Below are 22500 nucleotides of genomic sequence, written 5' to 3' on the forward strand. Positions count from 1 at the left end.
TGAATTTGAGAGAGAGGGACATGGATAAAGAGAGAGAAAGAGAGACATAGATAAAGAGAGTGAGAGAGAGAAGGACAGAGAGAACCATGGTTACCACTCTCTGGTTAAGAGGAGCCAGGTGTGCCTGTTGTGTTCTAACTGTTTTTAAACACTTTTGTCTCCTGTCTAGATATTGGGTTCTGAAGGCCTAGACTGCATATTGTTATTAAGTCATTAAGTAGGCAAAATTCCATCTTCAACTAGCAGCAGTATATGTTTTATTACAATAGATAGCACACAAAAACATTTATGAGTGGTGCTCTGAGTCGGTGTTAAAGAATAGGAACAGCCTCACTCCTGCTCTTACCACAAACAACGTCAGCAGTTTTGTCAGGCCAAGACTCAAGGCCTTGTGCTTGAGATGACCCCACACTCAGCCAGTCGGCAGGATAAATCTACACCAAACTAGAAACCAAAATGAGGATGTTCTCCTTTTCTGCTGTCTTATCAGGTACATCTCTGGATACACTGAAGAGAGAGCCAGGGAGAGAATGAGGAAGAGAGAGAGAGACAGAGCAGAATCACACGTTTTCTATAACGCCTGTCTTAACCTTTATTTATTTCGCTAACATGACATTCAAATGCGTCTTGAGAAGCAGAGGTTACCCCTCGATACTCCACATATGGCAGTTTAGTGTTTGTCAGAGTTCTGTTTGCTCCGCTGGTGCTCTCAGCCGTTGCCTACACTCTGCTCTGCCGTCGCTCAGTCTAATCTCCCACAGCCTTGCCCACTCTCTCTCTCTGCTTTGTCATATTTTTCACCTCCTGATGCGACATGACACTTCTAATCTCATTGGGCCTGGAGGGAATCCATCTTGCACAGCTGCAGGTCACTGTAAACAAGACTCAGACACAGATCAGCAAAACACATGACAGGACTATTTATGTTGTATCAGTCACGGAGAAATCCTGATGAGAGCAGTACATTTCTAGCCTGGAAATCCAGGTCGAATCATGAAACAGAGCTGAATACATCACCAATGTGTGTTCTAATCTTTCTGGTTGTGCCTTGTTGAATTGGAAGGATAAAGTGTAGCTGCATTGAAAGGCATTTGGGACTTCAGTGCTGGTTGACAGTGGTGGTGTACAGTATGTGGTATTCATGTAAATTTATGCAGAGAGCACCTGTTAGCAGCAGTCTCCATCTTGGAGTCTGTGAAAACAGAGGTGTCAAGCACACAGTGAGATCAGAAGAGGGCAGAGAGGCCAACACGGAGGGAGGGAGGGAGGGAGGGAGGGAGGGAGGGAGGGAGGGAGGGAGGGAGGGAGGGAGGGAGAAATACATATAGAACCCAATAGGCAGGTACTTATTGAAACAGTACCACAGATATTCATTATTCTCCCAATGCATGAAATTCTATTTTTGTTGTAAACAATATGTCAGTAGTACTGTGCATGATGACCTGTGATATGATTTAATCTGTGAACTATGTCCTCTATGTATCCTCTCAGGGTTGAGAACTAGAGTGAGATAAATGCACAGACACACACAGAGGACTCCAAGGATGGGTGCTGTGCGCCTGCTTTCTCTGGATTCCAAATCCAATAGAGATGTGTCCTGTGGTCAAATTGAGTTGCTCTGTCCTGGTTTTTGTATTTATGACTGTCTCAGTCTATTAGGCTATTGGCTTTTATTGCCGCAGGCTTCCTGTTGTGTGGAAAACGTTCCTTCCTGACGGACCTGCTGACTACCACGTGCATAAACACAACTTCATTCTGAATATATTTACACCTAGGCTCCTCTTCAATGGGAATGGTAACTAGTATTATATCTAGTATTGTCCGACATTACCATTATAGTAGTTACTTTATAACCCATGTTTAGTGTGGTTGGTATTATTATATAAGTTGTTTTTAGTCCAGGAACCTCAGATGTAAATTGGCAATGAAGTTAACTCTAGTGCAGCTACAGTTAACTCTGGTGCAGCTACAGCTAACTCTGGTGCAGCTACAGCTAACTCTGGTGCCGCTACAGCTAACTCTGGTACCGCTACAGCTGTCTCTGGTGCCTCTAAAGCTAACTCTGATGCCACTAACTCTGGTGCCTCTACAGCTAACTCTGGTGCAGCTACAGCTAACTCTGGTGCCGCTACAACTAACTCTGGTGCAGCTACAGCTAACTCTGGTGCCGCTACAACTAACTCTGGTGCAGCTACAGCTAACTCTGGTGCAGCTACAGCTAACTCTGGTGCAGCTACAGCTAACTCTGGTTTAGCTACAGCTAACTGTGGTCCTTCTACAGCTAACTCTGGTGCAGCTACAGCTAACTCTGGTGCCTCTACAGCTAACTCTGGTACCGCTGCAGCTGTCTCTGGTGCCTCTAAAGCTAACTCTGATGCCGCTAACTCTGGTGCCTCTACAGCTAACTCTGGTGCAGCTACAGCTAACTCTGGTGCCGCTACAACTAACTCTGGTGCAGCTACAGCTAACTCTGGTGCCGCTACAACTAACTCTGGTGCAGCTACAGCTAACTCTGGTGCAGCTACAGCTAACTCTGGTGCAGCTACAGCTAACTCTGGTTTAGCTACAGCTAACTGTGGTCCTTCTACAGCTAACTCTGGTGCAGCTACAGCTGTCTCTGGTGCCTCTAAAGCTAACTCTGATGCCACTAACTCTGGTGCCTCTACAGCTAACTCTGGTGCCTCTACAGCTAACTCTGGTGCAGCTACAGCTAACTCTGGTGCAGCTACAGCTAACTCTGGTGCAGCTACAGCTAACTCTGGTGCAGCTACACCTAACTCTGGTGCCGCTACAGCTGTCTCTGGTGCCTCTAAAGCTAACTCTGGTGCCACAAACTCTGGTGTCTCTACAGCTAACTCTGGTTCCTCTACAGCTAACTCTGGTGCCACCAACTCTGGTGCCTCTACAGCTAAATCTGGTGCCACTAACTCTGGTGCTGCTACAGCTATCTCTGGTGCCTCTACAGCTAACTCTGGTGCCTCTACACCCTCACTCTGGTTCCACTAACTCTGGTGCCTCTACAGCTAACTCTGATGCTTCTACAACTAACTCTTGTGCCTCTACAGCTAAATCTGGTGCCACTAACTCTGGTGCCGCGATCTCTGGTGCTTCTACAGCTAACTCTGGTGCCTCTACACCTCACTCTGGTGCCACTAACTCTGGTGCCGCTACAGCTAACTCTGGGATGCTACAGCTATCTCTGGTGCCTCTACAGCTAACTCTGGTGCCTCTACACCTCACTCTGGTGCCACTAACGCTGATGCCTCTACAGCTAACTCTGGTGCCTCTACGCCTCACTCTGGTGCCACTAACTCTGGTGCCACTACAGCTAACTCTGGTGCCGCTACAGCTAACTCTGGTGCAGCTACAGCTAACTCTGGTGCAGCTACAGCTAACTCTGGTGCAGCTACAGCTAACTCTGGTGCAGCTACAGCTAACTCTGGTTTAGCTACAGCTAACTCTTCTGCCTCTACAGCTAACTCTTCTGCCTCTACAGCTAACTCTGGTGCCTCTACAGCTATCTCTGGTGCCTCTACAGCTAACTCTGATACCTCTACACCTCACTCTGGTGCCACTAACTCTGGTGCCGCTACAGCTAACTCTGGGATGCTACAGCTAACTCTGGTGCCGCTAACTCTGGTGTCTCTACAGCTAACTCTGGTGCCGCTAACTCCGGTGCCTCTACAGCTAACTCTTCTGCCTCTACAGCTAACTCTTGTGCCTCTACAGCTAATTCTGATGCCGCTAACTCTGGTGCCTCTACAGCTAACTATGATGCCTCTACAGCTAAATCTGGTGCCACTAACTCTGGTGCTGCTACAGCTATCTCTGGTGCCTCTACAGCTAACTCTGATACCTCTACACCTCACTCTGGTGCCACTAACTCTGGTGCCGCTACAGCTAACTCTGGGATGCTACAGCTAACTCTTGTGCCTCTACAGCTAACTCTGGTGCCGCTAACTCCGGTGCCTCTACAGCTAAATCTGATGCCTCTACAGCTAACTCTTGTGCCTCTACAGCTAACTCTGGTGCTGCTAACTCTGGTGCCTCTACAGCTAACTCTGATGCCTCTACAGCTAAATCTGGTGCCACTAACTCTGGTGCTGCTACAGCTATCTCTGGTGCCTCCACTGCTAACTCTGGTGCCTCTACACCTCACTCTGGTGCCACTAACTCTGGTGCCGCTACAGCTAACTCTGGTGCCGCTACAGCTAACTCTGATGCCGCTACAGCTAACTCTGATGCCGCTATCACTGGTTCCTCTAAAGCTAACTTTGGTGTCTCTACAGCTAACTCTGGTGCCTATACAGCAAACTCTGGTGCCTATACAGCTAACTCTGGTGCCTCTACAGCTAACTCGGGTGCCTCTACAGCTAACTCTGGTGCCTCTACAGCTAATTTTGGTGCCTATACAGCTAACTCTGATGCCGCTAACTCTGGTGCCTCTACAGCTAACTGTGGTGCCTCTACAGCTAACTTTGGTGCTGCTACAACTAACTCTGTTGTCACTAACTCTGGTGTCTCTACAGCTAACTCTGGTGCCGCTAACTCTGGTGCCTCTACAGCTAGCTCTGATGCCTCTACAGCTAACTCTTGTGCCTGTACAGCTAACTCTTGTGCCTCTACAGCTAACTCTGGTGCCGCTAACTCTGGTGCCTCTACAGCTAAATCTGATGCCACTAACTCTGGTGCTGCTACAGCTATCTCTGGTACCTCTACAGCTAACTCTGATGCCTCTACAGCTAACTCTTGTGCCTCTACAGCTAAATCTGGTGCCACTAACTCTGGTGCTGCTACAGCTATCTCTGGTGCCTCTACTGCTAACTCTGGTGCCTCTACACCTCACTCTGGTGCCACTAACTCTGGTGCCGCTACAGCTAACACTGGGATACTACAGTTAACTCTTCTGCCTCTACAGATAACTCTGGTGCCTCTACAGCTAACGTTGGTGCCTCTACAGCTAACTCTGGTGCCACTAACTCTGGTGCTGCTGCAGCTAACTCTGTGCCGCTACAGCTAACTCTTCTGCCTCTAAAGCTAACTCTGGTGCCTCTACAGCTAACTCTTCTGCCTCTACAGCTAACTCTGGTGCCTCTACAGCTAATGTTGGTGCCTCTACAGCTAACTCTGGTGCCACTAACTCTGGTGCCTCTACAGCTAACTCTTCTGCCTCTACAGCTAACTCTGGTGCCTCTACAGCTAACTTTTGTGCCTCTACAGCTAACTCTTGTGCCTCTACAGCTAACTCTGGTGCAGGGCAACTCTGATGCCTCTACAGCTAACTCTAATGCCTATACAGCTAAATCTGGTGCCACTAACTCTGGTGCTGCTACAGCTATCTCTGGTGCCTCTACAGCTAACTCTGGTGCCTCTACAGCTAACTCGGGTGCCTCTACAGCTAACTCTGGTGCCTCTACAGCTAATTTTGGTGCCTATACAGCTAACTCTGATGCCGCTAACTCTGGTGCCTCTACAGCTAACTGTGGTGCCTCTACAGCTAACTTTGGTGCTGCTACAACTAACTCTGTTGTCACTAACTCTGGTGTCTCTACAGCTAACTCTAGTGCCGCTAACTCTGGTGCCTCTACAGCTAACTCTGGTGCCGCTAACTCTGGTGCCTCTACAGCTAAATCTGATGCCACTAACTCTGGTGCTGCTACAGCTATCTCTGGTGCCTCTACAGCTAACTCTGATGCCTCTACAGCTAACTCTGATGCCTCTACAGCTAACTCTTGTGCCTCTACAGCTAAATCTGGTGCCACTAACTCTGGTGCTGCTACAGCTATCTCTGGTACCTCTACTGCTAACTCTGGTGCCTCTACACCTCACTCTGGTGCCACTAACTCTGGTGCCGCTACAGCTAACACTGGGATACTACAGCTAACTCTTCTGCCTCTACAGATAACTCTGGTGCCTCTACAGCTAACGTTGGTGCCTCTACAGCTAACTCTGGTGCCACTAACTCTGGTGCTGCTGCAGCTAACTCTGTGCCGCTACAGCTAACTCTTCTGCCTCTAAAGCTAACTCTGGTGCCTCTACAGCTAACTCTTCTGCCTCTACAGCTAACTCTGGTGCCTCTACAGCTAATGTTGGTGCCTCTACAGCTAACTCTGGTGCCACTAACTCTGGTGCCTCTACAGCTAACTCTTCTGCCTCTACAGCTAATTCTGGTTTCTCTACAGCTAACTCTTCTGCCTCTACAGCTAACTCTGGTGCCTCTACAGCTAACTTTTGTGCCTCTACAGCTAACTATTGTGCCTCTACAGCTAACTCTGGTGCAGGGCAACTCTGATGCCTCTACAGCTAACTCTAATGCCTATACAGCTAAATCTGGTGCCACTAACTCTGGTGCTGCTACAGCTATCTCTGGTGCCTCTACAGCTAACGTTGGTGCCTCTACAGCTAACTCTGGTGCCACTCACTCTGGTGCTGCTGCTGCTAACTCTGTGCCGCTACAGCTAACTCTTCTGCCTCTACAGCTAACTCTGGTGCCTCTACAGCTAACTCTGGTGTCTCTACAGCTAACTCTGGTGTCTCTACAGCGAACTCTGGTGTCTCTACAGCTAACTCTGGTGCCTCTACAGCTAACTATGGTGCCTCTACAGCTAACTCTGGTGCCTATACAGCTAACTCTGGTGCCTATACAGCTAACTTTGGTGCCTCTACAGCTAACTTTGGTGCCGCTACAACTAACTCTGGTTCCCCATATCATCAAGTCCTTCGCATTGTGTTAATCCAACCCTTGGGTTAGTAAATGTGATTAATACGTTGCAGAGTGTATAAATCAAAATATTAGGCACCACATCGCTCACACTCTCCCAGATGTAGAGTTCCTCCACTTAAGCAGATACTAGCTGGACACCAAAGGGTTTTTAATCATTGGTAATTGAAGACCCTGCTGGGAGCAAATGAGCCTGACAGCAGGGACAGCAGAGTCTCTTGCCATTTGCTCTCTCTGGCTGTACATATTCACTGCAGCACCGCCCGCCACTCTGTGTACACACACACACACACACACACACACACACACACACACACACACACACACACACACACACACACACACACACACACACACACACACATACAGCTCTCGTCTGTCTCCTTCCTGCTCTCACTAACACTTCCGGGTCCTAAAAAGCAGAAAGATATCGCTAATCATGTTTGTACCAGACACTAGTAGAGTGCCAGGGTTAATGACTAGATAGAGTTTAGCTAAGTTGTTGAGTGCCGAGCATCTGAAGACTCAAGGCTTTCAGATCGTATCTCTTAGCCATGTACAGTATAATAAGCCACGCTGGGATTGTTTTCATAGTTAATTGCACAGAAATAACATGTTCCATTCTATTTGCTATCTTCAGTCATGATAGTCATGTCATAGTTTCAGTGAGTTTGGAAACCAGCACTTGAGATTGCCTTGGTTTGCTCAAGCTTTGTGTTATTCGGCTAGGCAAAACTCTATATTCATAGGAGGAAGTGGCATGATTCAAACAGGACCAGATTGGCACAGACCTAATGAAGGGAAGGAGACGGAACTCATGGGCTTCCATTTGTTTTTATTATCCATGCGATTGATACTGATGACACTGCTCCCATTTAAATGTAATGACATCCAACAACTGCACTAGAATACCATCATCATCATTATCTGGTGCAAGATGACAGCAGACAGTGCTTCTTTCTGCTGTCTCAGATCACCTCATTACCCATTAACCCTCATCTCCTTTCCAGCAATAGTAGCTAGCTAATGTCCCCTCAGTGACAGCATCAGAGACACACTCATTGACACACACACACACATACACAGACACACACACACTACCTAATAGGCATGTGATTTATAGCACGGACAGTTTATTTCTGTCTGACCAGAAATCAGGGCAGAGAGAGGCCATAATTACAGTATATTGGTCACAATTAGAGAACTATATAGGGAATATAGTGTGCCATTAGTGATATATGGACATCAGGATGTCAGGCAGATGCTGCAGAGCACAGAAGAAGGTCTGATCTGATCAGCAGTGTTTCCCATGATTCCATGTCCTTTCCTTCCTACAGAGCCTATTAGTGTGACAGTTCTACCAGGCTGGCCCTAAGCAGTGAGCATGCTGCTTCCCAGCCACGAAGCACTTAGCCTCAGTGATCTGTTATGTTCTGAGGCCTGCCTGGAAGAATCAAACATAGTTTAGAGGGATATAAGCTAGACTCTCGAGCATGCACACACAAACACACACACATACTGGGCATGGATCCACACAGACTGGAATGCATGCAAGCAAGCACACTCACACACACACACACACCACTATGCTACTATTACTGCTCTATCTACTGATAAGGGGAAACAGATCTCTTCATGGTCTTTCTTTTGTGTTACCGGGTGCAGCCTGTAAAGAAGTCCTTTTTCAGGTATGCCAGAGACAATATCTACCAGAAATAACCTGTACAATTGGCTCCTATCCACAGGAGCTGATGCTATCACATCGTGTTAGAATAGTTGTTTGGAACTGAACATTTTCAATCAGCTCTCTCTTTTGTGCATTTTGAGTGTGAGGAAAATAGGGAAGAGAGGAGAGAAGAGAGGGCTGTTGAGTCACATCTTCCACGATCAAGGGTTTGCTCATGTGACAAGGTACAGGTGGGCTGCAGGAGTTCCTCCCATCTCCGGGACAACGGCAGATGGCAGCCTGTTCTGACTGTGTGTGACGCAATGTCCCCCCCCCCCTCTCTCCTTGCATGGTGCCCTAGACCATGACACAGCCAACCGGTATTCCACAGCCAATAATAGAGTATTGATTGCTATTAATCAGCTGAAGTAGAGGTTGGTGGCTGTATGGCTCCTGGGTGGCCCTATGTGAGGCCCATCCATAACTCCCCATTGGAGAGCACCAGGGAGCTCTCAGCCATTACTCCGTTGTCTGTGTAATGGATGGGGTTTAAAGTGAGTCCCCGCTGATTGGGCCAGAGGAGTCTATGTTCCTGGGGCTGCTGCGATTTAGGCCTACTCAATGGGAACGTCATGCAGCAGGCCAGGCCCATGTATCACTACTGTAAGTTGGGCTGTGGGCAGGGTTAAACAGACACCATGGTCTAGTCTTATTACCACACAAAGAGAAGGGTTCAGTGAATAGCGATGGGACCAGACAAGTAAGTCACTCTGGCCTGTTGAATCAGGGATAAACATGGCTAGGGTGAACCACTGGGGTGGGAGCTGTGGCATGGCTAGAAAGAAAGGATTAATAAGACAAGTTAAACTCATCCTATATTCTCCTAGAACACTGCTTTGTGAGGGTGCTGGTGAGAGATTTTAGACTGAATTGACATTGCAGGCAGACAACACCGAAATGGTGATGGAAAATTGGTGTTCTCACCAAACCTCTTGGACTCACTGAGAACATTTCAAAGGGCACTTAGCTGTGGTGTAATCACAATTATATATAATGAGAGCTGACATTTCACCCACCACTAGAATCAAGATGGATACAAACAGGGTAATGAAGAGAGAGAGAGGGCAATGGGAATCCATGATATTTAAGTGATTCGAGAGAGATGGCTTTGTCATCCTGTTAATCAAGAAAATTCCCGCAGCAAATTCATAGCAGACCATCAACTACAATCAAGGAAATTGTAGTGAGGAAAAATTAGAGCAATTTAATGTAAACAGGTTTGGGAACTCCCTAACATAAGCTGCCTGACCCATGGAAATAAATTATCCCTCTGCTCTCCTACTCCGGGCTACTACTTTGCCTGTGGTCACACAGCTATTCTAGGACTGGCTTGTACATAGTAATAGCAGACTGTTATCAAAGAGCAGCAATGTAACCTGAATAGCCCTGACTATTTGCATTCAGGATTAGTTATTGGTCTTGCTGTGGAGTATTTCTGCTTGCCTGGACATATTCCTCAAGCTTCCCAGACTTGTATTATTAAAGCTTTGTGTGAGTGTGTGTGCGTGCGTGTGCGTGTGCGTGTGCGTGTGTGTGTGTGTTTTAAATGAAAGCGTGTATAGCATGTGGTGGAGGGACCCCTCCTACTCGTCATTATAAATAGAACCGTTGTCTCTCAGCTCCCATTACAGTATGTGATGAGCAGTGGTGTAGTGGAGGATAAACGCAAATAAATGCCGTTATTTGGCACAAGGGTTTACCCACCTTTTGCGGAGCAATACATTGAAAGTTGAGGGAGTGTTACTTTACTCACCGTGAACGGAAATCACTACAACACTGGTGAAGAGTCAGAGTCAGACTTTCTAGGAGAAATGTAGCTAGTCACATGGCGTACAAACTAATAACTGTTAATTGTTGTTCAGAAAAAGTCCTATTGCAATGTGGAACTTTTCCTTTGTCTGACTCCATAGTCTGAAATGCTTTTGGTGTCAAAAGTATACCGGGACTATACCGGGAATAGGGTGCCATCTCAGACACAACTCTCATGTTTCAGGGGCCTCAGTGCTAGGCTGAGAACACCCTTCTCCAGTTGGTACTTCCTCTGCACCAAAGTGCCTGTAAACCCTGGTTTAAAGGGGATTATAGGGTGTTCCATCTCTAATGGTAACTCTAACACAGAGGACAGTGTGAGAACAGGACTGTGGTCCAGGAGAGCGAATGTGCTCAGCTGTCTCAAGCACTGCATGGTTCTATAATCACCACATGACAGCCTAACGTTACATACAGACAGTCATGTGATATTTAAGGGCCAATCAACGAGGTGCTATGCGTACTATAGAAAATAATGAACGATGTGGAAGGTGTGTTCTATGACGCGCTAGCGGAGTGGAACTGACCTTCCACGGAGTTGCATTATTTTCTAGAGAACGCATGGAGCCCCAAGCTGATTATCCCTTTAATACCATTGCTATAATTTAACACATTTGCCGCCAGAAATGTGTTCAACATCCACTGAAGTACAGTAGCTAGCACGTTTACTAGATAAACTTGACAGACTTGCTAGTTTAGCTAACCAAACCATCAGTCCTAGCTGAATTCAACAGTGCCAATAATGTTTTCAGTTAGACTTTTGCTTTCAAAAGCCGCCCCTCTGTCCCTAGCTGCCGCCCCTCTGTCCATTGAGAAGAGTTGCCATGGTGAGAAGGCCACGGAAGCGGACAAGGTGGGGGACTAGGACTACGGTGAAGTGGGGGCCACGTCCAGCACCAGAGCCGCCACCGCGGACAGATGCCCACCCAGACGGGTGGCTCAGGCGGCGCTGGGCAGGCGGGAGCACCTGTAAGGATGCGCCGGAGAGACAGCCTGGTGCGGGGGGCTGCCACCGGAGGGCTGGTGCGTGGAGGTGGTGACGGATAGACCGGACCGTGCAGGCGCACTGGAGCTCTTGAGCACCGAGCCTGCCCAACCTTACCCGGTTGAATGGTCCCGGTCGCCCTGCCAGTGCGGCGAGGTGGAATAGCCCGCACTGGGCTATGCAGGCGAACCAGGGACACCGTACGCAAGGCTGGTGCCATGTAAGCCGGCCCAAGGAGACGCACTGGGGACCAGATGCGTAGAGCCGGCTTCATGGCACTTGGCTCGATGCCCACTCTAGCCCAGCCGATACGCAGAGCTGGAATGTACCGCACCGGGCTGTGCACCCGCACTGGGGACACCGTGCGCTTCACAGCATAACACGGTACCTGCCCGGTCTCTCCAGCCCCCCGGTAAGCACAGGAAGTTGGCGCAGGTCTCCTTCCTGGCTTCGCCACACCTCCTGTGTGCCCCCCCCCAATACATTTTTGGGGCTGCCTCTCGGGCTTCCTTGCCAGCCGTGTTCCCTCATATCGCCGGCTCCTCTCTCCGGCTGCCTCTGCTCTCCTAGAGGCCTCCACCTGTTCCCATGGAAGGCGATCCCTTCCCGCCAGGATCTCCTCCCATGTGTAGCAACCCTTGCCGTCCAATACATCCTCCCATGTCCATTCCTCTTTGCGCTGCTGTTGCTGTTGCCCGTTACCACGCCGCTTGGTCCTGTCAAGGTGGGTGATTGTCACGGTTTTCTGTATGTGAAAGAGAGTCAGACCAAAATGCGGCGTGGCTATTGCGATCCATGTTTAATGAAACTGAAGCAACACGAATCCAATACAAAAACTACAAAACAATAAACGTAACGAAAACCGAAACAGCCTCATACTGGTGCACATAGACACAGAACAAGGACATCAAGACACTAAGGACAATCACCCACAAAACCCAACACCAAACAGCCTAATACTGGTGCACATACACACAGAACAAGGACATCAAGACACTAAGGACAATCACCCACAAAACCCAACACCAAACAGCCTAATATTGGTGCACATACACACAGAACAAGGACATAAGGACACTAAGGACAATCACCCACAAAACCCAACACCAAACAGCCTAATACTGGTGCACATACACACAACAGACAAAGGACACTAAGGACAATCACCCACAAAACCCAACACCAAACAGCCTAATACTGGTGCACATACACACAACAGACAAAGGACACTAAGGACAATCACCCACAAAACCCAACACCAAACAGGCTACCTAAATATGGTTCCCAATCAGAGACAATGACTAACACCTGCCTCTGATTGAGAACCATATCAGGCCAAACATAGAACTAGACAAACTAGACATGTAACATAGAATGCCCACCCAGCTCACACCCTGACCAACCAAAACATAGAAACAAACAAAGCAAACTATGGTCAGGGTGTGACAATATGTAAACACAATGTAACATAGGGTCAAGTCAACCTACAGAAATAGACTATGTGGGTGTTCAGGTTGTGCTTATAAAAACATATAGGCATTGTAAGAGAATACAAAATAACTACATTCAGAGGACTAGTCTTGGCGTTGTTTGAGTGTTGAAAATTGTCAGGAACGTTGTCTTGACGTTCTGTGAGCGATGAAACATCTTGACGTTGCGTAAGTGTTCCTCAAGGAGAAAGATACCGTGTCTGTCGGTATTAAGGCAGGATTAAGGTTCCTTGCTCCAGAGGATGGGTTGATTGATGCAACGTCGGAGAACAGCTGTTACCATGCCATGCGTAAAAAACAAATTGAGCCCTGGGTTTATGTCTAAATCTCATGCGGACATAGGCGTGTTAAGATCCATGCGTGCTGATTTCCGTTCTGCAAATTATAGCAAATAACGAGGAGAGAAATACTGATGGTTGTGCCTTCTTTAAATCACTATTTTCAACAAGCAAGCCTGCAATGCAATATGCTCAGGGCAGAAAAGACTACAGTGTACACTGAGTGTACAAAACACTAAGAACACCTGCTCTTTCCATGACATAGACTGACCAGGTGAATCCAGGTGAATGTTATGATCCTTTATTGATGTTACTTGTTAAATCCACTTGAATCCACTTAAATAATTATTTGTATGCCTTGAGACAGTTGAGACTTGGATTGTGTACAGTATGTGTGCTGAATGGCACACTCAACACTGAATTGGTCCACCACCCAAACGACATCCAGCCAACTTGACAGACTTGTGGGAAGCATTCAAGTCAACATGTGCCGGCATCCCTATGGAACACTTTTGACACCTTGTAGAGGTGTAGAGGCAAATCAATATTAGGAAAGTGTTCTGAATGTTTTGTACACTCAGTGTATATTTCTGTATAATGATGGAAAGTTTAAAACCTTGGGATGCATCATGCCTGGTATCGGTGGGCCTCAGAATAATCCAGCTGCAGGGTCGATCCATTACAGTTAAGTGGATCCATCGAAGAGTCACGGCCCAACTTCTAACTGTCTGAGAGCCTCGGAGAGAGGGAGGGAGACGGGGGAGAGAGGGATATACAGAGTGTGGAAGTTAGGGAGAGAGGAAGCTTCAAATTATCTGAGTGACGGGGGGAGAGGGAGGAGGGAGAGTTTAAACTGTCTGAAAGCCAGGGAGACGGGGAGAAGGGGAGAAAAGAACAGGTATTCAGTCTAAACCCCCTGTCTCCATCCCCATCCTCTTCTGTGCAGTAGAGGAATACCTAATATCATGGGGTATGTTAGATATAGATTTTGTATTCCAGTTGTGCCATGTCTGGTTTGTTGGCATGCAGAGCACAGAACTCAGAGCTCTGGTAGTAAATCATCTCAGAGGGGAAGAGAGCAGCCGCTAGCGTCTGTCTGGTTGTGTGGCTGTCAGTGTGGAAGTGAAAAAGACGCCCGTGTTTATTGAAATGCTCTGCTTTTTTGTCTCAGTAATTGCTCTCCTTCTCTCAGTTCCTCTCTTTCCTCTCCTCTCCCTCGCTCTCCTCTCCCTCTCCCTCTCTCTCCTCTCCTTCTCTCTCCTCTCCATCTCTCTCCTCTCCCTCTCTCTCCTCTCCTTCTCTCTCCTCTCCCTCTCTCTTCTCTCCCTCTCTCTCCTCTCCCTCTCTCTTCTCTCCCTTTCTCTCCTCTCCCTCTCTCTCCTCTCCCTCTCTCTCTGTCACCTGTGTACTTCCTATTTGAGATGCAGATTAAGAGTAACGTTCATTATGACTGAGACTACTACTGTGCCTCTGTGAACAGACCTAGCTTTATGTAAGAATCACTTGATCTGACACAGTAAGAGCAAATTCCAGCAGTCTTAGCAGTAGGCATTCCATATATTGGATCTTGTGCAAATGAACAACATTATACAATGAATAATGCATTTTCTCAGTCTCTTGCGCAATGTTTACATCTCGTTAGTACAGCAGATTGCTACCGGCCTTGATACTGGCGATCAGTATGCTACTGCCCATGGCTCTTCCTTGGGCCTGGAGATGTCCCAGAAGCCTTCCCTTCACCACTGTAAACTCCAGCTCTGATTGGCTGATTGAGGATCCTAGCTCGTTTCAGCCAACCCTCCTGTATCTCCTCTCTCTTCCCCCTAGCAGTGCGGTAGGGAGGTGATGGAAAGTTCATTTTAGGATTACATATCAGCCTGGATTAGCCATGGGGCCAGAGGCAGAGCTGCTTGCTAACAAAAACATCATTTTGAACAGCCTGTTGATGTGAAACCAGCCAGGGATAGACTGGGGATCACTGTGATCCTTTTACCACCCTGCTAATCAGCTGAGGGAAGAAGGAAAGCTGTTTTGTATCTCTGGGCATGTGAGGTGGACAGAGTCAGAGCTGCTTTCACTAGAGACAGAGAAAGTGTGTGCGTGCATACGTTGTGCAAGTATAAATGTGTTTGTTTCTGAGATTGAGAAAGATGGCGAGAATTCTTTGCAAAGATTATAGTTTGACATTTCAAACTGTGAATTTAGCTTTGATAAAGAAGGGGAAGAAAACACATGGACACATTCTTTTTTCTAACACCAGATTGCGTAGCATTGAGAGTGATCAATACAATTTCAAATACCCATTCAACTAGAGGTGACCCATTTGCACTATACAATGACATTAGCCTGGTGTGTGTGTGTGTGTGTGTGTGTGAGTGTGTGTGTGTGTGTGTGTGTGTGTGTGTGTGTGTGTGTGTGTGTGTGTGTGTGTGTGTGTGTGTGTGTGTGTGTGTGTGTGTGTGTGTGTGTGTGTGTGTGTGTGTGTGTGTGTGTGTGTGTGTGTGTGTGTGTGCGTGTGTGATTGTGTGTGTGTGTGCGTGCGTGCGTGCGTATCTGACCATGTGCTTGTGAGAGTGCTGGTGCAGTGGCTATATCCCTCCTGTGTCCCTCTATCTATCTCTCTAGCCAGGATCACAGCAAGGTAATCACTGGCAGATCTGATCTTTGTACTAGAGCAGTGAGAGAGAGGGGGATAGAGGGATGGAGATCTCTAGGTACTATGGTCTGACTACAGGCTTTTCCTTCTCAAATCCTGACAGGTTGGTCTATATCTGCCATTTACTGTCTGTGTGTGTTTGTACTGTGTTCCTATTATTAAATATCTTAGCTGTTGTAATGCACCAGACTGAATCCCAGTCTCAGGGCTGGATTACAGTAACGCTCGTTTGGCTGTTTGTCAATAAGTACATTACACCAAATGACATTGGGTCATCTACCAGATGGTCCAATCATCCACTAGTCTATCCCTGTGTCTGGGACACACACACACACACACACAAACACAAACTGTATAATTCCCGTTTAGATATGAACCTACAGTGTGTTCTCAGTTTACTAAGAGGTATCAGTGAGAGTTGGCACTGGTAAACGTGGGTTTTTAAAATGCTGTTCTTTTCGATTTTATTCTAGTCTAATGCTCTATAGACCTGGAATCTGTCTCCATCCCTGTGGACAGTGTCAGATCCATCTCTGCCTGGTAAAACATGACCTCTGACCTTGTCCTGTCTGGTCACCACCTGGCTCTATGACGGGGGGTGGACTGCCCCCTCTAAGATGAATGGCATGGCTGATGCTCATTATGATTTTTCTCCTCAACATAACAGCAGGCTGATGTGGCTCTAGGCCAAGGGCCCCAGACCCTGATTTTGTGGGCGTGGTTATTGTGGTATTTATCACCCAGCAACATTGTTGTTCCATCCATTCACCATCAGTCTCCTCCCACTACACGGTCAACTGGTGTGTGTGTTCAGCTCCAACACAGCAGTCAGGTATCAGAGCCCCTCCCTCTGTTATCTTACCTAATAGTCTATAGATGAGAGGTAATGCAGCAGATATAAAGGGGAGGGGGAGGTGGTGGGGTGTTATTAAGGTGCTATTAGAGTGGTAAAGGGGAGGGGGAGGTGGTGGGGTGTTATTAAGGTGTTATTAGAGTGGTAAAGGGGAGGGGGAGGTGGTGGGGTGTTATTAAGGTGTTATTAGAGTGGTAAAGGGGAGGGGGAGGTGGTGGGGTGTTATTAAGGTGTTATTAGAGTGGTAAAGGGGAGGGGGAGGTGGTGGGGTGTTATTAAGGTGCTATTAGGGTGGTAAAGGGGAGGGGGAGGTGGTGGGGTGTTATTAAGGTGCTATTAGGGTGGTAAAGGGGAGGGTGTCTGCCTGTTGCCTCTTCCCATAGGAACATCTGCTCTGAGGCTGTGACAGATGCAGAAGCACCAAGGAATAGGAGGAGGAGGAGGAAGGGGAGGAGGAAGAAGAGGAAGACGAGGAGGAAGAAGAGGAAGATGAGGAGGAAGACGAGGAGGCTAGAGTCCACAGGTCCCAGAGGTTGAGGTAGTGATCATATATTGATAGATCCAGTGAGACACACCATCAGATAGTGAACCTCTATCAACGAGTCATCGCTTCAAGTTTACACTAAACTAGGGTGTTGTCCCAGCCAGGTAGATCTAAGCTCAGTACAGTATAGTACAGCTTTAGATGGTTCTCTCTGTCTCCAGACTATTTATAGCATGGGTGTAGCTGGAATGAACAGGAAGTTGGCACCGACGGCCAGTGGGTTATTTTCAGATGCAACAGTAAGCAAAATGGCATTCTTTACAAGTCAACAGTGCATGTATACACTACAGATAAATACCAGGTAAGAATGCAGAAAATCACAGCTAATTGCAGTTTTGCTAAGTCACATTGGGTGTGTATCACCACCACTATTCACCACATTGCCACACAAATTCCTGTAATACACTTCTAATAGCTGGCTGTGGGACAATGTTTATTTTTGTCAAATGTATTAAGACCATAGAGATAGTTAGAGGGCGCAATATTGTGTATGCCCCATTATGGCGTCTGTGACAACATGGGCAGCTCCATTGAATCATCTCCATTTTGAAGTAGTCCATTTTCTTCTTCTACTACTACAATGAGTCGTAAGCAAACTGAAATAGTGCACACAGCCACCTAGAGTGTGCTGCTTGAACAGGTTATAAAGCCAAGGTTGACAATTTACTGCCAAATTAGGATTTTATTTTACTTGGTTAGTTTTTGAAGAGAGAGAGTGAGAGAGAGGGTGGAAGGAAGAGAGAGAGGGTGGGAGAGAGAGAGAGAGAGAGGGAGAGAGAGAGAGAGGGTGGAAGGAAGAAAGAGAGAGAGAGAGAGAGAGAGAGGGTGGAAGGAAGAAAGAGAGAGAGAGAGAGCGAGAGGGTGGAAGGAAGAAAGAGAGAGAGAGAGAGAGAGAGAGAGAGAGGGTGGAAGGAAGAAAGAGAGAGAGAGAGAGAGAGAGAGAAAAAGAGAGAGGGTGGAAGGAAGAAAGAGAGAGAGAGAGGGTGGAAGGAAGAAAGAGAGAGAGAGAAGGTGGAAGGAAGAAAGAGAGAGAGAGAAAGAGAGGGTGGAAGGAAGAAAGAGAGAAAGAGAGAGAGAGAGGCTGGAAGTAAGAGAGAAAGAGAGAGAGGGGGGGGGGGTGGGAGGAAGAGAGAGAGAGAGAGAGAGTGAGGGTGGGAGGAAGGGAGAAAGAAGGAGAGAGAGAGAGAGATAGATAGAGAGAGAGAGATAGAGAGAGAGAGATAGACTGCCACGATATGTACGTTTGATCATGAATCCTCCACATTAGACGTTGACACAGAAACAGGAGTGGGAGTGAAATTCTAGAGTCGTGTTCGGGACAGGACGGGGCAGGATCAACAGTCAACAGGAACAGGCAGTACAGGAATTATTGTTGTGTTATAAGCAGTGCTTGTTCTAATGTCTTAATGTCTTTTCTTTTCTAAATATAGTATTATTGTTAATGTATTGCTAGATATTGCTGCACTGTTTGAACTAGAAACATGCTATAACCTCTGAAAAACTGTACGCAATCAATAAATGTTGATTTGATTTGATTATTGTTTTGTGTGTTTTTTTTCCCCTGCCCCTCCTTCTCCCAACAGTAACATGTGTTCTTCAGTCTTATTCAACAAACTATAATAGGCCTTTATCAGCTGGGCAGGCAAAGAAAAGCAGAAGGCTAAATGAGGCCATTGCTATGGAAACACACACGCAGCAGAGTGCAGGGGAGGGGGCAGACAGAGAAGAGCAGCTAATGAGGAAGTTATTTATGAATTCTATGCGTAAAAATTAGCACGGGACAGACGGGAGTGATTTTTAACTGGACAGGACAGTAAAAGTTGTCAGGGTTACAGAACTGTTGCGGGATCGGGACACTACTGGGAAAGAAATTGACAGGAAAAAAAAACATTTTCACTCCCGTGTCAACCTCTAGTCCACATACCATCTGCTGTATAATCCACAGATTAATCTCACCACCACTGTCCTAATATTTACACCCCCCCATACACACACACACACACACACACACACACACACACACACAGACAGATGTCTTTACTTTACACCCCTGGCTTTGTGTCTCTAAGACTTCAGACCGTCTGTCTGGATGGAAAGGTGTCTGATGCACACACACACACACACACACACACACACACACACACACACACACACACACACACACACACACACTCACACACACACACACACACACACACACACACACACTCTGACCTATCAGACAGAAGCCAACTTCCCTGCTCTTAAATCTTAAATCTCAACAAGACCATTTATGTCTTTGTGTTAGAGATGCATCCAATTAGCTGTAGTCAGTGTGTTATAGCACTGGGCAGATGCTGCTGCTAGTGCTGCTGGGGTTGATGGGTAATAGATTGTGTTTCTTTAATGACGGGCTCTATCTGCCTGGCGGATCTGTTCTGATTGGACTATTTTAATCAAGTATGTGTAATACGATTGTAATCAATGCAGGTTGATTGTCAGATTGTGGAGAAGGGCTTTCTCCATGAATGATGTAGCCTAAACTACTGTAGCCCTATGTCTTCTTGGCTTCCCTCCCTTTGTTATTCTCTCTGACAGACTCCCTACATATAGGTGAGGCCATATGTACAGTCCAGTGAGTCTCTCTCCCTCTCACTCTCTATTCTTCACCCTCTCTTCTTTCTTTCTTTCTTTCTTTCTTTCTTTCTTTCTTTCTTTATTTCTTTATTTCGTTATCTCTCTCTCTGTCTCTCTATCTCTCTCTGTCTTTCTGCATGGCTGGCTGTGTCTGAAGCGTATGGGTACAGGGTCAGTCCACAGGAGACCTGCAGGAGGGAGTCTCGGTTGACTTTGGTGTCAGAGGAGTCCAGGATGTGTGTTTGACTGTTAGACGCGCTCTGAAGATCTTTAGGGGCCTGCAGAGAAGGAGCCGGGAGGAGAGGTGTATTGAATGACAATCAGCCTGCAGGTATCTGAACTTGGCATCTAGTGAAAGGAAGAAAACAAAGAACCCAAGAAACAACTACTGTATATTATGTGGTTCCACCATACAGCAGAGAGAATGTGTAGAGGAACAGGGTATCCGATATGTTCCTCATATTGATGGTTTCATACACACTACATGACCAAAAGTATGTGGGCACCTGCTCGTCAAACATCTCATTCCAAAATCATGGGCATTAATATGGAGTTGGCCCCACCTTTGCTGCCACAACAGCCTCCACACTTCTGGGAAGGCTTTCCACTAGATGTTGGAACATTGCTGCGGGGACTTGCTTCCGTTTAGCCACAAGAGCATTAGTGAGGTCGGGTACTGATGTTGGGCGATTAGGCCTGGCTCACAGTCTGCGTTCCAATTCATCCCAAAGGTGTTCGATGGGGTTGAAGTAAGGGCTCTGTGCAGGCTAGTCATTTTCTTCTCCCTTTGTGCGTGGGGGTATTGTCATGCTGAAACAGGAAAGGGCCTTCCCAAAACTGTTAGGAAATTAGGAAGCACAGAATCCTCTAGAATGTCATTGTATGCTGTATGGTTAAGATTTCCCTTCACCCGAACCATGAAAAACAGCCCCAGACCATTATTCCTCCTCCACCAAACTTTACAGTTGGCACTATGCATTGTGACAGGCAGCAATCACCTGACATCCGCCAAACCCAGATTCATCAGTCGGAGAGCCAGATGGTGAAGAGTGATTCATCACTCTAGAGAACACGTTTCCACTTATTTAGAGTCCAATGGCGGCGAGCTTTACACCACTCCAGCCGACACTTGGAATTGTGCATGGTAATCTTAGACTTGTGTGTTCGATGGGCCATGGAAACCCATTTCATGAAGCTCCCGACGAACAGTTCTTGTGCTGACGTTGCTTCCAGAGGCATTTTGGAACTCGGTAGTGAGTGTTGCAACCAAGGACAGACAATTGCTAAGCTCTACGCAGTTCAGCACTCGGAGATCCTTTTCTGGGAGCCTGTGTGGCTTACCACTTCGCGGCTGAGCCGTTGTTGCTCCTAGGCATTTTCATTTCACAATAACAGCACTTACAGGTGACTGCGGCAGCTCTAGCAGGGCATAAATTGACGAACTGACTTGTTGGAAAGGTGGCATCCTATGACAGTGCCACGTTGAATGTCACTGAGCTTTTCAGTAAGGCCGTTCTACTGCCAGTATTTGTCTATAGAGATTGCATGGCTGTGTGCTCGATTGTATACACCTGTCAGCAATGGGAGTGGCTGAAATAGCTAAATCCACTACTTTGTCCACCTACTTTTGTATATTTTATTTATTTATTTATTTTTATTTCACCTTTATTTAACCAGGTAGGCAAGTTGAGAACAAGTTCTTATTTACAATTGCGACCTGGCTAAGATAAAGCAAAGCAGTTCGACACATACAACGACACAGAGTTACACATGGAGTAAAACAAACATACAGTCAATAATACAGTATAAACAAGTCTATATACGATGTGAGCAAATGTGGTGAGATAAAGGCGGTAAAGGCAAAAAGAGGCCATGGTGGCAAAGTAAATACTATATAGCAAGTAAAACACTGGAATGGTAGATTTGCAGTGGAAGAATGTGCAAAGTAGAAATAAAAATAATGGGGTGCAAAGGAGCAAAATAAATGAATAAATAAAATAAATACAGTAGGGAAAGAGGTAGTTGTTTGGGCTAAATTATTGGTGGGCTATGTACAGGTGCAGTAATCTGTGAGCTGCTCTGACAGTTGGTGCTTAAAGCTAGTGAGGGAGATAAGTGTTTCCAGTTTCAGAGATTTTTGTAGTTTGTTCCAGTCATTGGCAGCAGAGAACTGGAAGGAGAGGCGGCCAAAGAAATAATTGGTTTTGGGGGTGACCAGAGAGATACTGTATACCTGCTGGAGCGCGTGCTACAGGTGGGTGATGCTATGGTGACCAGCGAGCTGAGATAAGGGGGGACTTTACCTTGCAGGGTCTTGTAGATGACATGGAGCCAGTGGGTTTGGCGACGAGTATGAAGCGAGGGCGAGAGCGTACAGGTCGAAATGGTGGGTAGTATATGTGGCTTTGGTGACAAAACAGATTGCACTGTGATAGACTGCATCCAATTTGTTGAGTAGGATATTGGAGGCTATTTTGTAAATGACATCGCCAAAGTCGAGGATTGGTAGGATGGTCAGTTTTACAAGGGTATGTTTGGCAGCATGAGTGAAGGATGCTTTGTTGCGAAATAGGAAGCCAACTTCGGATTGGAGATGTTTGATGTGGGTCTGGAAGGAGAGTTTACAGTCTAACCAGACACCTAGGTATTTGTAGTTGTCCACATATTCTAAGTCAGAGCCGTCCAGAGTAGTGATGTTGGACAGGCGGGTAGGTGCAGGCAGTGATCGGTTGAAGAGCATGCATTTAGTTTTACTTGTATTTAAGAGCAATTGGAGGCCACGGAAGGAGAGTTGTATGGCATTGAAGCTTGCCTGGAGGGTT

At 46.9% G+C, this 22500-nt stretch overlaps 2 protein-coding genes across 4 annotated transcripts in view; both read left to right on the forward strand.

The window, feature by feature from the left end:
• Nucleotides 1-7155, forward strand: part of LOC118964400 (uncharacterized transmembrane protein DDB_G0289901-like) — a 24155-nt gene extending 17000 nt beyond the window's left edge. Inside the window, 12 exon segments of the mRNA XM_036975447.1 lie at nucleotides 1967-2990; nucleotides 2992-3125; nucleotides 3215-3568; nucleotides 3616-3888; nucleotides 3921-4256; nucleotides 4290-4865; nucleotides 5017-5250; nucleotides 5300-5848; nucleotides 5881-5967; nucleotides 6000-6233; nucleotides 6325-6426; nucleotides 6459-7155. Of these exon segments, the coding sequence (XP_036831342.1) occupies nucleotides 1967-2990; nucleotides 2992-3125; nucleotides 3215-3568; nucleotides 3616-3888; nucleotides 3921-4256; nucleotides 4290-4865; nucleotides 5017-5250; nucleotides 5300-5848; nucleotides 5881-5967; nucleotides 6000-6233; nucleotides 6325-6426; nucleotides 6459-6751 (4196 nt within the window). The 3' untranslated portion in view covers nucleotides 6752-7155.
• The window catches only part of LOC110522376 (SAM and SH3 domain-containing protein 1), a 295924-nt gene that overhangs the window by 28111 nt on the left and 245313 nt on the right, over nucleotides 1-22500 (forward strand). The gene's annotated exons all lie outside the window — the stretch shown is intronic.

Source organism: Oncorhynchus mykiss, chromosome 4 (assembly GCF_013265735.2).
Source record: "Oncorhynchus mykiss isolate Arlee chromosome 4, USDA_OmykA_1.1, whole genome shotgun sequence".
In the NCBI taxonomy this organism is placed as follows: Eukaryota; Metazoa; Chordata; class Actinopteri; order Salmoniformes; family Salmonidae; genus Oncorhynchus; species Oncorhynchus mykiss.